The sequence below is a fragment of the Lotus japonicus genome, chromosome 2, assembly GCF_012489685.1.
Source record: "Lotus japonicus ecotype B-129 chromosome 2, LjGifu_v1.2".
Taxonomy (NCBI): Eukaryota; Viridiplantae; Streptophyta; class Magnoliopsida; order Fabales; family Fabaceae; genus Lotus; species Lotus japonicus.
In genome coordinates this window covers 86,854,593-86,868,863 of record NC_080042.1, presented here as the reverse complement: position 1 = coordinate 86,868,863, position 14,271 = coordinate 86,854,593, and the positions used below count along the sequence as shown (strand labels likewise).

Here is a 14,271-nt window from a genome sequence, read left to right as displayed (position 1 = left end):
GAGTTGCTACCCACGTGAGTATGAAGACGAGTACATGTAATTTTTAAAAACGCGGGTATGGAGATGGTACTATAGTACCTACCCATTGTCATCCCTACTTAGTTGGAATAAACACAATAATGTTATACTTTATGATATATCTTACACAATCCTGATTTGTGCTACTATCACATTAATTTTTCTTAAGATTAATATGTTGATAATTCTTTATATCTATAATTTGTGTTATCGTCTTCATATTTACGAAGAATGTGAAACGAGTTCCTCTTGGTCTCAATCGGGCTTAGAAGAGAAGTCTTTATCTCCACTTTACTCATCAATTCTGACTTTTATATTTCATTCGTTGTTTAATATATTTTTAATAATCAAAGTATTAATTAATGTATCAAATACAATAGACATATTTCCCGTGCAACGCGCGGGTAAAAAACACTAGTTAAAATTTATTTTGAGCAAAATTTTGAGTTGGGAAATGCTTGCGCTGATTTCATGGCTCGGAACGCCTCTACCCTTTCCGATGTGATTTGGATAGAGGAGGGCCCTCCGGGTTTGTTTTGCTTCTTGCAGGCGGATCTTTTGGCTTTTATGCCGGCTTTGATTTGATTTAATTTAAGTTTGCTACGTTCAAAAAAAAAATTGAGTTGGGAATAACATGATACACGACAATTTTGTATTTCATTCCCACTAACATTATGAAATAAAATTTATTGAAATATTTATACGTTTCTAGAATTTAAAAATATGAATTTATATTTTAACGAAAAAATATATTAATTCATAAATGCACAAATATTGATTTTAATAATACATAAATGTACGTTTTCTGATGAATCAAAAAATAATACATAAATGTACAAATATTGATTTTATCTTATCATTGTCCAACTCTTATATTGTTAAGACTTTTACTTGCTCAACAAGCCCAATGAGTCAATTTAGTTAGACCCAACACTTCACGAGATGAGGAAAAGGAACGAAGAACCTTGAATGGAGGGTGAATTCGAGCTGGAAGGAAGGCATCGAACCAGAGGTACTTATAGGGGACTTTGATGCTTAAGTTAGTAAGGGAAGTTGAAGAATAAGGGAAACTAAGGATGGGATTCAAAAAACTTACCTTATGATCAAGATGTAAGTATTTATAATTGAGGTTGGGTGAGGTCCAATGGGTGGTCGCTTTCAAGGGTAGTAGGTCTCGCAAGTTTCGCGCGAGGCGCGAGGCAACCGAGGGTGCTGGAGATTTGTTTGTCGAGGGGTGGTTCATGAGGGGTCGCTTTCTACTTGCTCCTTCTCAAGGGACACGATGACACCCTTCATTGTTGGACCTAGGGTGATGTCAAAAAGGTAACCAACACACTCGGTTTGGGCCATCACGGGTTCCACTCTCTGTCGGCTGGTCTCTGTCCTAGGTCAGTCGGGTCCGTTTCATCCAGGTCGGCCATGTCCATCTTGTCCAGGTTATATCTGACTAAGCTAATCCTCGTAACAATAATCCCTCACATATAGCTTGCTGATGTTCGAGCTTTGTGGTGTGGGCAAACAAGGATCTCCATAACAGTTGTTTCTCAACTCTAGCATCGAGCTTGTCGATGTTTGAGCTTTGTGGGCGGACAAGGATCCACGTAACACTTATTTAAACCGTTAAGTTTCCTTCCATCATATTTTTCGAGAAGCCGATGAGAGTGCTAACAAATCCTCTCATTTTTTTTCCTTCTACTTTTCTTTCCTCTTACTTTATTTTCTAACCAAACACAACATTAATAACTATTCCAATTTTTTCCCCTTCTTCGTGTAACCTTGTGATGGGTGCAAAATTGAAAATACGCAATGACGATAAAACCCCTAATCTGAAGACGTGTAAGTTACTGGGTGGTTGAAAATCAAACGGAAAATCCAGCACTTGCCATCGTGCACACTGTCCTCGCCTCGCGAAAAAATAAGGATAATTCGGAAAATATACCCTCATCTCTAATCCAATCTCTCATGATGATGAGAAGCTGAACCATCTCCACTTCCATCATCATCACCTTGAAGTAGTAGCCATGGCCAACACACTCATTTCTTCTCCATCTTTCACCGGCACTCCGCTCCCTTCACTCCCTCGCCGCCACTTCCCCCACCGCGCGGCCAGGCTACTCACCACCAAGGCCTTCCACCAAATCCCCCCAATTCACTCCATTAGCCATTCCCTTGACTTCGCCGGAATCGTCGCCAGGACCGAAGGTCTTCTTTACACGCTCGCCGACGCCGCCGTCGTCGCCGTTGATCCTGCCACGACTTCCGTCGATGCTGCTACACAGAAGAACGGAGGCTGGTTCGGCTTCATTTCCGAAGCCATGGAGTACGTGCTCAAGGTAATCAATCTTCTTCTCAACTCCACCTCGTTAGCTTTCTGTATAGCTTGAAATGCTTTTGTTGAGGTTGTGTAGCTTGCTTAGGTCTGAAGACACCTTCTGCTGTTGAATTTTAGCTCAGAACCGTTGATTTTGAACTAAGTTTACATGAGAATGATGTTAAGATTGTTGAATTCTAGAGATGGTATTTTGTATGGGAAGGGAAAGTGTTCAGTGTTTACTTTGAATTTCAACAGTGAATTTGACTAATAAGTTCAGATTTGGTGCTTTCAATTATGTGGAAATCAAGCTATATTTGGAAATGCTAACATTGGTGGCTCGGTGCTCTCTTACGAGGGATTTTGTAGTTTTTACGAAACTTCTCACGAATAGTACAACTCACTTGGCAGTTGGTCCTTTGTTTCACAAATCACAGTTAACATGTGAAATGGTGAGAAAGAAGAAGGAAACGAATTAATTGACTTAATGGAAACACACCTCATCTTTGTTTACTTGAGAATGATGTTAGGATTTTTGAATTCCAGAGATAGTATTTTGTATGGGAAGGGAAAGTGTTCAGTGTTTACTTTGAATTTCGACGGTGAATTCGACTAATGAGTTCAGATTTAGTGCTTTCTATTATGTGGAAATCAAGCTATATTTGGAAATGTTCATATCGGTGCTTTCTCTTACAAGGGGTTTTATACTACAATGCACTTGGCAGTTGGCCTATTGTTTCATAGTTGATATGTGAAATAGTGAGAAAGAAGAAGGAAACGAATTAATTGACAAAATGGAAACACACATCATCTTTCGTTGATCATTTTTTGGAGGATTTAGTATTTTCTAATGGAAATGTTTGCTTATTGTTATTCAGGTACTTGTATTTTAGATGCTGTGTCACAGTCATTATTCTGTTTTCAGGTGTTGAAGGATGGTCTGTCTGCTGTGCATGTGCCTTACTCGTATGGATTCGCAATCATATTGCTCACTGTTATAGTTAAGGCCGCCACGCTTCCATTGACAAAGCAACAGGTGGGTGCAAATCCCAGCAATTTCTAGAGACAACCATAGAATATAGCATTTGCAAATTTACTGAAACCTTTATTAAATCTTTGTTTGAAACAAACTTGTTCCTTCATGCTGAAGAAATTGGAAGATTTTCTTCTTCAAAACCTGACATACTCCTTCAAAATATTATGAAAAACCATAAATGAATTTGAACTTTCAATCATATGAAATTTAACATATAAGCTTCGCTTGACTAAATGAAGTGCTGATTTTATTAATTCATGTAGGTGGAATCAACACTGGCTATGCAAAATCTTCAACCTAAAATTAAGGCCATTCAAGAAAGATATGCCGGCAATCAGGTGAGGGATGTTTTTAATTATTCAGCATCTAAATTGATGTCAAGTAAATATTGATTTTGTCAACCTTAAATTATTGCATGGTTGTTTCTAATTATTCATTTTGTTGCCATCTTTTCAAGGAAAGAATACAACTTGAGACCTCAAGGCTATATACGCAGGCTGGGGTTAACCCGTTGGCAGGTTATTTTTTTTTACCAATTCTTCTACTTCTTCTTTGGGATAATAATGCCTTGACATTTGAAGGTCATAAACTTGTAAAATCATTGGAGGGTTGTACTTATATATGACAACCAAAGAATATGGCTGGTAGTGTTTTCTTATGACAAAATAATTTTTAATTTTTTGTTCATCTGTAATCCTTGCTCCCTGGCAATATTATCATAGCTAGGATGATAGGTACTTAGAGAGTTAGCTAGTGACAGGGTTAGCTTATCAATAAGAGGGTTAGTGAGAGTGATTAGCATCTTGGGGATCTTTTGTGAAATTGGGAATAGGAGAGTCCAGGTTCTCTAGAACAACCTGGGATTACTTTCAATAATATCAGAGTATTTCCTATCATCTTCTTGGCTGGTTCTATCATAGGATTTGGCACATTTTCTATATGTATGTTGACAGTACAATGATGTCATTTTGTATAGGTTGCTTACCAACTTTAGCTACAATTCCTGTCTGGATTGGTCTCTACCAAGCATTATCAAATGTGGCAAATGAGGTAATTAATGTTTAAACTTTTATTCTTTGAGCAGAGCTTATGATGGATAGACTACACCTAGAATGTTACTTTTGCTAATTTTTGAAAACCTTTAATTTGAAGGGACTGTTAACAGAAGGTTTCTTATGGATCCCTTCTCTGGGTGGTCCTACTTCCATTGCTGCTAGACAAAGTGGATCTGGAATTTCTTGGCTTTTTCCATTTGTGGTAAGAAAGACATCCATCCTTTGTTTAATAAGCAAAATGATAGTTTGCATTTGATTATATTTTCCCTCAGGCCTGTGAGTCTGTGACGGACAGTATAACTTTCAGACATCACACTGTTGAGTGTTGACTCTTTATGGCCATTTTTATTTCGAACTTATTCCTAGTTGTGGGTCTGCAGACCATAATACTCTAAACTGTATATGACAAATGGTACATACAAACTTGGGAGTTTAGCATTGTGCTTGTTGAAATGCATATTGCAACATCAGTTAGTTGCTTTATGATTTTTATGAAGCTCAATATATGATAGCTGTGCTAGACTGGCGTTATGCTAGATGTTGTTTACCACAGCTTGTTGTGGTAAACAACATTATATCCTTATTTACGTATTTCTTCTCTTTGATTGTCATTTTTCCTTTAATTTTTTTTCTAGTAAAATTCACAAGTTCGTTTACTTTTTTAGGTGATGGTGTTAGATTTCACTACTTTCTTCATTGTTGACTCCTTTCTATATTTCCTTTCTTACTAAAAACCTGAACTAAATTTGCTGATGGCAGGGAGGGTTGGGAGGAACTTAATTGACTGCAATCATGTTTCTGTTGAAATATAATAGCATTTACTATTGGGAGGAATTTAATTGTCTGCAATCATGTTTCTATTGAAAGATAATGGCATTTACTATTCAAAAATCAGAATGTAATGTAAATATGTAATGCTTTTTAGTCTACAAATCATAATGACCCGAAAGAGGGTGCACATAATGGAGCAATGATAAAGTTATAGATGGAATGTTCACTTGTTGCACAGTTGCAGTCTTCTGTCAAGACAATAAATGGAAAACATTGTAAATTGATTTTGTACTTTTTGTCATTACACAGTATCCATAACAATCATCTGTCATGCAGGATGGTCATCCACCTTTGGGTTGGCAGGATACTGCAGCATATCTTGTTTTACCTATTCTTTTAATTGCTACTCAATATGTTTCAATGGAAATCATGAAACCACCTCAGGTAAACACATCAGTTATCCTACTATTTTTTTTTCTTCTGGGTTTACAGGGCAGGCCTAAATGACTTCTTTTGACAGTCAAACGACCCTACTCAAAAGAATACACAACTTATTTTCAAGTTTCTTCCGCTCATGATCGGTTACTTCTCACTATCTGTCCCATCAGGACTAACAATTTACTGGTTAGTTTTTCACAAACTACATTTATGAAATCCTTTCTATTCAATAAATTATTGTTTTTCATATTTTTGTCATAACTCCGCACATGATTTGTTTTATTTTGGGTTACAATTGTATTTATCTTCTACTCTAACTAAGCAAGTCCAACTTGGTCATCAAGTGAATACTTTTTGTTGATTGAAATAAAAAAAATCTTGGATTAGGGAGGTGGTTGTGACAACATCACTTGTATGATAATTTACAAAAAGAAAAACTAAACAATTTTGTTGCTTGTTTATATTCTATTTATTTTACTAGGTTTACGAACAATCTCCTGAGCACAGCTCAACAAGTATGGCTTCGCAAATTAGGAGGTGCAAAACCTGTTGTAGATGAAAATGCTGGTGGAATTATTACTGCAGGACGGGCTAAAAGATCAGCTTCTCAGCCAGCAAGGGCTGGTGAAAGGTCAGTGTTTTATGAGATAAGATGCAGCCCAAGTGTTTCAACTCCTATTGGACGTGTAATGAATTGGTGATCTACAGGTTTAGGCAGTCAAAAGAAGAGGAGAAGAATAAGAAGTTAATGAAGGCACTGCCAGGGGAAGAACTTCAACCTTTGGCTTCTGCTTCTGATGATGGCTCCGATGTAGAAAGTGACAACAAGGTAAATATTCAACTTCTAGAGTTTCTTGGAAGAACTTTTATGTGATCAAGCTGTCTTTTTGAAATAAAATAAGAAAAATATCTACAATTTCATGATTTAATATTACAAAGAAACCTTCACTATAAATTCAATGCTGTTGCACAAGGAGCACTTCCGCGGTAATTTATGTAATTTTCCAATTTTACCTTTCTAGTTGTAGCTGATTACATAGGATTTCCTCTGCTGTAGGAGCTGATCTCCATCTTTCATTTATATACATTCCAAGTTCTATTAGTCATCAACTTCTATCTAGCACTGCTTGCTCTTTGCTCCATCTTCATGTTCTAGCTACCATGACATTCACCAATGTGCATGGAGATTACATTATTAATGAGTTAAAGCCCAACATTACTGTTAAACACCAATCTGCGGGGATAGAGATATATCTGTCTTTTGAATAAATCCTCACTCTTTGAAATGTTTATTCTAATTCTATAGCACACAGATTGAAAGGAGTGTCTTCCCTGTCTTGCTTTGCTACTAACATAACTGTGCAAAACTAGAGATGAGCATGCTGAATCACTTTATTGTGTGCTATAAATCTGCAACTGTCACTAGTGGAGGTAGTTGTGTGCAGAAAATGTTACATACTCTATCCGAACAAGAAATGCAATTCAAGAGGCCTGATTATCTCCCACTCTTTATATCAACTCACTTCTTTCCTGATTCTTTCTTTTGCTCTCTTGCTTCTTTTTATTTCTCCAATATTCACCAAATCAAAATTGAATCACATGTCCTCTTTATCTCTCTTGAGTCTCTTCCTCCTTCTCCAATTAAAAAAATATTTGATAAAAAATAAATAACAAGCAAGAGAGAATATAATATCATTAAATAGAGAGAACTTTTTAGTCGTGTGAATCTTTTTGTTGGAGGGACAAAAAAGGCAACATGTAATCTTAGTCCCCATCTGCTGATCCTGATCTCCTTCCTCATTTCTCTCCCAGCCTGCTCTGTAGGCAAGATGTCACTCTGCTGATCCTGATCCTAATCTTAGTCACTCTGTTGTCCTAATGTTTGGTTTTGATTTTCTTTGAAAAGGAAATTACTGTAACTCTGTTATATTTTAAGATTGTTGATTGGGGTTTTCATTCTTTTACCAAAAATCCACAAAGCTAAGTTCTCATAATACAGGGACAGGAAGATGGAGAAGAAGCTTATGCCTCAAAAGTTGGTGAAGAGGTTCAAAGTTTTTCTAGGGAGAGAAGAAGCAAGCGTTCTAAGCGGAAGCGCGCTGTATAGAAGTATCACATACGGTTGTTTGTAGCTTATAGGGGAGTCTTGTATATCTCAACAGATTGTCCCATTTTTGGATTGACTATTCAATTGAATATGTAATTTAATCCTGCAAAGCATCTTGTATCAGTGAAGTAGTTTTCCACATGTTAGCTAATGCAAATTGTCTTATGTCATTCTTGATTCCTTATATTCATGATTCTCTTGCTGTAAGCAAGGAAGCATAGAAACTTGTAAAAACAATCAAATTTAAAGGAAAATTTTACAAGCCTTAGTTTATCATGCTCATGGAGAGACTCACTGAATTTGAACTTTCGATTGAAACTTGTGCATGCACAGCTAATCTTTTAGTGGATTATTCAAGTAAATTAATGCCCATGTTTTTGTACAAACACAATGCACCTAAAAGTGGAATTTTGCTCAGACTGCAATCCATTGATCTACAGTATAACGTGAGCGAAAAATGTCTCCATTGAATTCTGATGCTGAATGATCAGTGTTTCCATGCATCTCTTTGCGGTTGTGATGGTGGGCGGTGATTCCCTATTGGGTTAGGCCCTGATGGACTTTTACGACTCTTCTTTTCTTTAACCTGTGATTTTCATTGCTCAAATCATAATTTTGCCATCAGATTATTAAGTAAAATGAATGAAAATATAATTTAATAAAAAGAATAATTGATATCATTACTTACCCATGAAGGTATGGCATGTCCACCACGCAGCTTTGGACTAGCCTGTAGAGTCCTGGGATTGAAATGAACTATGTGCAGGAATATAAATAAGGTGAGATACAATTAGTTGAAATAAAAGAGTCAGCTATTTGTGTTTTTCAAATTTAACGTACAAAAAGGAGAAAATTAACATCCAAGTGAAGTGCAATAACATGTATGTGAATGTTTTTCTAATGCGGTACTCTTTTACAGTTGATTATGAAATCAAAATCAATTCTTAAGAGAAGCCGATGTGAGTTTAAGAATTGATTTTACAAAAAGAGAAGCCGATTCAACTATAGAAAACAATATAGCTGAGTGCTTTGCAAGATAATTTGAAATACCTCCTGATTGAATAGCCTGAACATTAGCAGTGACATGATTGAATGCAGAAGCTGCAAGTAGAAGCCAAGCAAAGAGAACATGGACGAAAATTTGTCTTCTCATCTTAGGCTTGCTCATAGTGAATGGGAGCGTTCGGCGTTTAATAGAGCATGTCACAAGCATGTTGTAGCTTATATTAGCTATGTCATTTGGTACTATATAATCATGACGAAACTTGAAAATTTATGTGAGAATGTTTGTTAAAGATGCCTGGGTATCCTATGCCCTTTCACTGTTGACTTAAAAGATCGAGAATCTGTATTTATCTTCATTATGGATTGACTTATTATCTGTGATCATTTCTTTGTTATGATTGCTTCCATGACAGCTTTAGAAGTTCTTGTCATTATTTATCTCTTGAGTGTTTTCGCTATTCTGTCGGTATCCTTCCTAGAGGTATTAATTAGTTAATTAAAATCTAAGCAATACTATTAGCACGATTAGTTAGATCTTTAAGCCTTTCAGAATCACTTTTCCCTCACAAAAGCTACTAGTGCATGTTTTATTGCACGTCCAGAATTCAAATTTTGTCCCAAAATCACATTTATCCATAAGTTTCAGTAGTATATATAACTTCTCAGCCGACATACTTTGAAGTGTGTGTTTAACACACATCCAAACATAATAGAATTAGAGTACTCCAATTGGAAGAAACTACTCCAAAAATCACATTTCCCCAATATGAAAAACTGAAACTAATCATATTTCCAAAACACACTATAGTCTTACGAATTTCAACTCAGTCTTTATGGCCGTTTAGATAGAATTTCAGTTGAACATTATGTTTTTGGACATTATGTAGCTTGTCTTTTTACCACTACAATTTACAGTAAACATATAAAGAGTTGCAAAAGTTACGAGTTGCACCTATAAAAAACATGCGTGCAACTTGTAGCAATTTCAGCCCCTCATATATGTATTTGTATTGTATTTTTTTTATATCGCTGTGTAAAATCTGCCACAATTTAATTTGTTAAGGATGTTTAACAATGGTGTTTGTTATGGGGTAACTTATTGTTTGTAACATGTTACTCTCCTTTTATTGTACTAGCATCAAGTGGACCTTACGTTACGTGTGTATTTTGACTATTTTCATGGTGTGTTCCTTATAGAGTTCATTTCTCATTTCATTCCCATGTTTATTTATAGAAGTTCACCATTAGCACTATACATGTAGAGATACACAGCCTAACTTTTGTGAGACAAGATGAAAAATCTTTAGTACAAAGTCAAATGTTGTTATGATTGCTTGGATTATAATTTATTAATTTAATATATTTCTTTCTCCATTAGAATTTTTCTTTTGGCCAAGTGTGTGTTTGAAATGTTGGGAGTTGATTACGGGTTTCAATCCTACTCATAAGACCATGTACAATAGTTTGTTTAATTTATCTCATTTTAACACCACTTTTTCTCTTCCCAACACTCCATATCATCTTCTCTCTCCAATTCAACACCCTCTCAACAATTACCCACTCCAATGGTTTTCTCTCAACACCCTACCCCACCACTTTTTTATTTCATTTTTTTATTTAATTTTTTTTTACTATTTACATAAAATTACAATTATTGTATTACATTAAATTAAACAATAAACACATCACAATTTAATTTTTTTTTAATATAGACAATAATTTATTTTATTTCCTTAACTTAAAAATGGAAGACAACAAACTAAGCACACGATAATTTATTTTATTTTCTTAACTTAAAATGCAAGACAACAAACTAAGCACACAATAATTTATTTTATTTTCTTAATTTAAAATTCAAGACAACAAACTAAGCACACAATAATTTATTTTAGGGAATTTAAAATGCTAGACAACAAACTAAAAGCACACAACACCCAAATAACGTAATTAGTACGATACAAATCATCTTCAAAGAGGAAACATTCATAACTTTGCCCAGATGTGCTTCACTAGATCTGCTTGCAGTTCGTGATGAACATTTGCATCACGCAACTCGGATCTAGCACGCACATGATTTGCAAAAGCGGGTAACACCTCGGTCGAGTATGGTTGCGGTGTACTTGATCCACCTTCCCCAGATTGCTCAAAATCGGTCTAAGGTTGAGCATATGAATCTCTTTCATCCTCAACAATCATATTATGTAATATGATGCATGACCTCATAATGATACCGAAATCAGCTATGTCTCACACACGAGCTGGTTCACGGATGATTTTAAAACGAGCTTGAAGCACTCCAAATGCACGTTCGATGTCCTTCTGATATCCCTCTTGATATTTTGCAAATAACTTATCGGGATCACTTTGAGGAAGTCTAATCGATTTGACGAAAGTTGGATAAGAAGGGTAGATACCATCAGCTAGATAGTATGTCATATTATAGGGACGTTGATTCACAAAGAAATTCACATTTGGAGCCTTTCCCTGTTCCACGTCATCAAACACTGGTGACCAATCTAGAACGTTTATGTCGTTCAACGTTCCTGGACATCCAAAAAATGCATGTCAGATCCATAGATCATGAGTTGCAACTGCTTCAAGAATAACTGTTGTGGTTCCCTTATCCCCTCTAGCAAATTGACCTTCCCACGCTTTAGGACAATTTTTCCACTCCCAGTGCATGCAGTCAATACTCCCGATCATGCCTGGGAACCCCCGCATTTCACTAACATGTAGTATTTTTTGCAGGTCATCTTCGGTAGGTGCTCTAAGGTACTCTTGCTCATACAATCGTATGATTCCTTTACATAATCTACGTAAACACTCCAGTGCTGTAGTACCTCCTATTTTGATGTACTCATCGACTGCATCTGCTGCCACACCATATGCTAACATTCGCATTGCTGTGGTACACTTTGCTAACGGTGATATACCTTCTTTATTGGCTGCATCAATTCGCTGGGTGAAGTAGTTATCACTACTTGAAAGGGCCGCAACGATTGAAGGAAAACATGTTTTTGCATCCGGTATCGACGACGAAACATTGCATCGTCATATGTAGGCTCATTGGCAAAGTAGTCGTCAATTAGCCTTTGGTTTGCCGCTGCATGATCCCTACTGACATATTTTCTACTACGAGGTGCACTATCTTCCAATCTTTTGTTTAGACGCTCTCTAAATCGGTTGAGTATATAAGCTTCTTCAATCTCAGAATTTTGAAGGTATGTTGCCATATCAAAAGGATTTTCAACAGGATTTTCAAAAGAATCCATTTGTTGTGAAATTCAAAGTAGATTGGAAGAGATTTGGGATATTGGTACATCAATGGATCTATGAATCCATGTATATAAGTACATTGAATGGTGGACACTGGCGGATTCGAAATAAGTTATCAATTAGAGTTAATAATTGGAAAATGACTAGATTCGAATTGAGTGTAACATATTCAAACACAATAACCCATACATTAAAGACAAACACTACAGACTTGACACCACTGACAAATTATTAAAGCAAACACTACAGACTTGACACCACTGGCGGATTCGAAATAATTTATCAATTAGAGTTAATAATCGGAAAAGGACTAGATTCGAATTGAGTGGAACATATTCAAACACAATAACCCATACATTAAAGACAAACACTACAGACTTGACACCACTGACAAATTGTTAAAGCAAACACTACAGACTTGACACCACTGGCGGATTCAAAATAATTTATCAATTAGAGTTAATAATCGGAAAAGGACTAGATTCGAATTGAGTGGAACATATTCAAACACAATAACCCATACATTAAAGACAAACACTACAGACTTGACACCACTGACAAATTATTAAAGCAAACACTACAAACTCGACACCACTTGCAAATTATTAAAGCAAACACTACAAACCTGACACCACTGACAAATTATTAAAGCAAACACAACATACTTGACACCACTGACAAGTTTGACCGAATACAGACAAATACTCGATTGAAATTAATTCCCAAATAGGTCTTGGGCCAACTGCTTCAACAGCTCTTTCTTACGGTCATCGAGATGCTCTTCGGAAGATAGTCTTAGATGCAAATTGGTTTTCATCAATTGGTTAGTCTCATTTTGCACCGATGATATCTTCTCCAATCGTACAAGCTCTTTCTCTTTGAAATCTTTGTATTCAGCCCAACCTTTGTTCACCTCTTCCAAGGGAGCTTCTCTACTTTTCTTTTTATTCTTTCTTTTAGCTGCCTCCCTACCCATTGGATGAGGAATTGATCCTATAGAGGTTGAGCCACATGCATCACTGTCGTGGGATCTCTTAGATCCACTACTTGCTGAGCCAACATTTACTCCTACTTGACTACAAAAATGTGGAAGATCACGGAGAGCGATCCATTCTTCCATCAAAGTAAATTGAACATTCTTCCCACATGCGAATAATTCCTGCGCTTTTGCCAAAACATCATTTTCCGACCAACCGCTTCCTTGCTGACGCTTAGCGGCATCATAAGCGCCAATCCATTTACCCAGTATTTTGTTCATATAATTTCAACAGTTTCGGCATGCAATTCCATCACGCGGAGGATCGAATGAGCAATGCTCATTACAATACTCAGCAATATCTCTCCAAAATGTTTCTCCTTTCTGGTTTTTCCCCACAACACTGCTTGTTTCACAGTTAATCCACCCACTAATTAGCACCAAATTTTGTGCAGTGTTCCATGCTGGTGACGGGGTTCTCTTGCTCTTAGGAGTTGAATCCTCTTGATTTGGAGTGAATTGATTAGCACCAAGAGTCATTTGTGTTGAAAATTCGGGAAATTCAGGTGCATCAACACTCGGAAAATTTTCATTCACCATTGGCATATAGGCATATAACCACTAGACGGGGGTGTTTGAGATGGATATCTCATAGATCCATAAGATGGATGAAAGGATGACTGGTTGAAATTTGGTGCAAAACCTAAATTATGTATGTTTTGAGGACGTTGGGTGGAAAATTGATTTGGATCTTGATAATTGTTGGGATATTGAGGACGTTGGTAGGAAAATTGATTTGGATCTTGATAATTGTTGGGATGTTGAGGACGTTGGTTGAAAAATTGACCAGGATCTTGATAATTGTTGGGATTTTGATGACGTTGGTTGGGAAATTGACCAGGATCTTGATAATTGTTGGGATTTTGATGACGTTGGTTGGGAAATTGATTTGGATCTTGATAATTGTTGGGATTTTGGTTGTTATATGGGTAGTTAGATGAATTCTGGGTGTTGAAATGGTAATTGTTGGGATCCATTTCAAAACAAAGGCTAATAGAAAGATAATAAGATGGTGAGAGAGATAATAAGAGAGTGAAAAACTTGGTTTTTTTTTCTGTGTCCAAATCAAACGAACCAAGTCTCTATTTATAGAGAAAAAAAAATCATAAATTTTGGTATAAATTTTTTTTCCAGAAAATATTTTTTTTGATGAAATAATTGAGTTCAAAAGATAAGAGTAAAAGAAATCCGGCGACCCAATCAGAAGCGGACACGTGG

The 14,271-nt window shown here is 36.2% G+C and overlaps 2 protein-coding genes and 1 pseudogene across 2 annotated transcripts; 1 reads left to right on the top strand and 2 right to left on the bottom strand.

The window, feature by feature from the left end:
• The first annotated feature begins 1,907 nt into the window (after positions 1–1,907).
• LOC130740527 (inner membrane protein PPF-1, chloroplastic) lies at positions 1,908–8,009 on the top strand. Its single transcript, XM_057593176.1, has 11 exons — positions 1,908–2,351; positions 3,255–3,365; positions 3,629–3,703; positions 3,823–3,883; positions 4,342–4,415; positions 4,518–4,622; positions 5,528–5,635; positions 5,712–5,815; positions 6,111–6,260; positions 6,338–6,458; positions 7,629–8,009. Exons 1-11 carry the CDS (start codon positions 2,040–2,042, stop codon positions 7,734–7,736), a joined length of 1,329 nt encoding a protein of 442 aa, XP_057449159.1. The 5' UTR covers positions 1,908–2,039; the 3' UTR covers positions 7,737–8,009.
• On the bottom strand, positions 7,957–8,999 carry LOC130740528 (CLAVATA3/ESR (CLE)-related protein 46). Its single transcript, XM_057593177.1, has 3 exons — positions 8,787–8,999; positions 8,425–8,492; positions 7,957–8,322 (listed from the first exon to the last, which is right to left on the bottom strand). Exons 1-3 carry the CDS (start codon positions 8,947–8,949, stop codon positions 8,224–8,226), a joined length of 330 nt encoding a protein of 109 aa, XP_057449160.1. The 5' UTR covers positions 8,950–8,999; the 3' UTR covers positions 7,957–8,223.
• Positions 9,000–10,724: 1,725 nt separating this feature from the next.
• LOC130737178 (uncharacterized) lies at positions 10,725–14,030 on the bottom strand (annotated as a pseudogene).
• Positions 14,031–14,271: the final 241 nt, after the last annotated feature.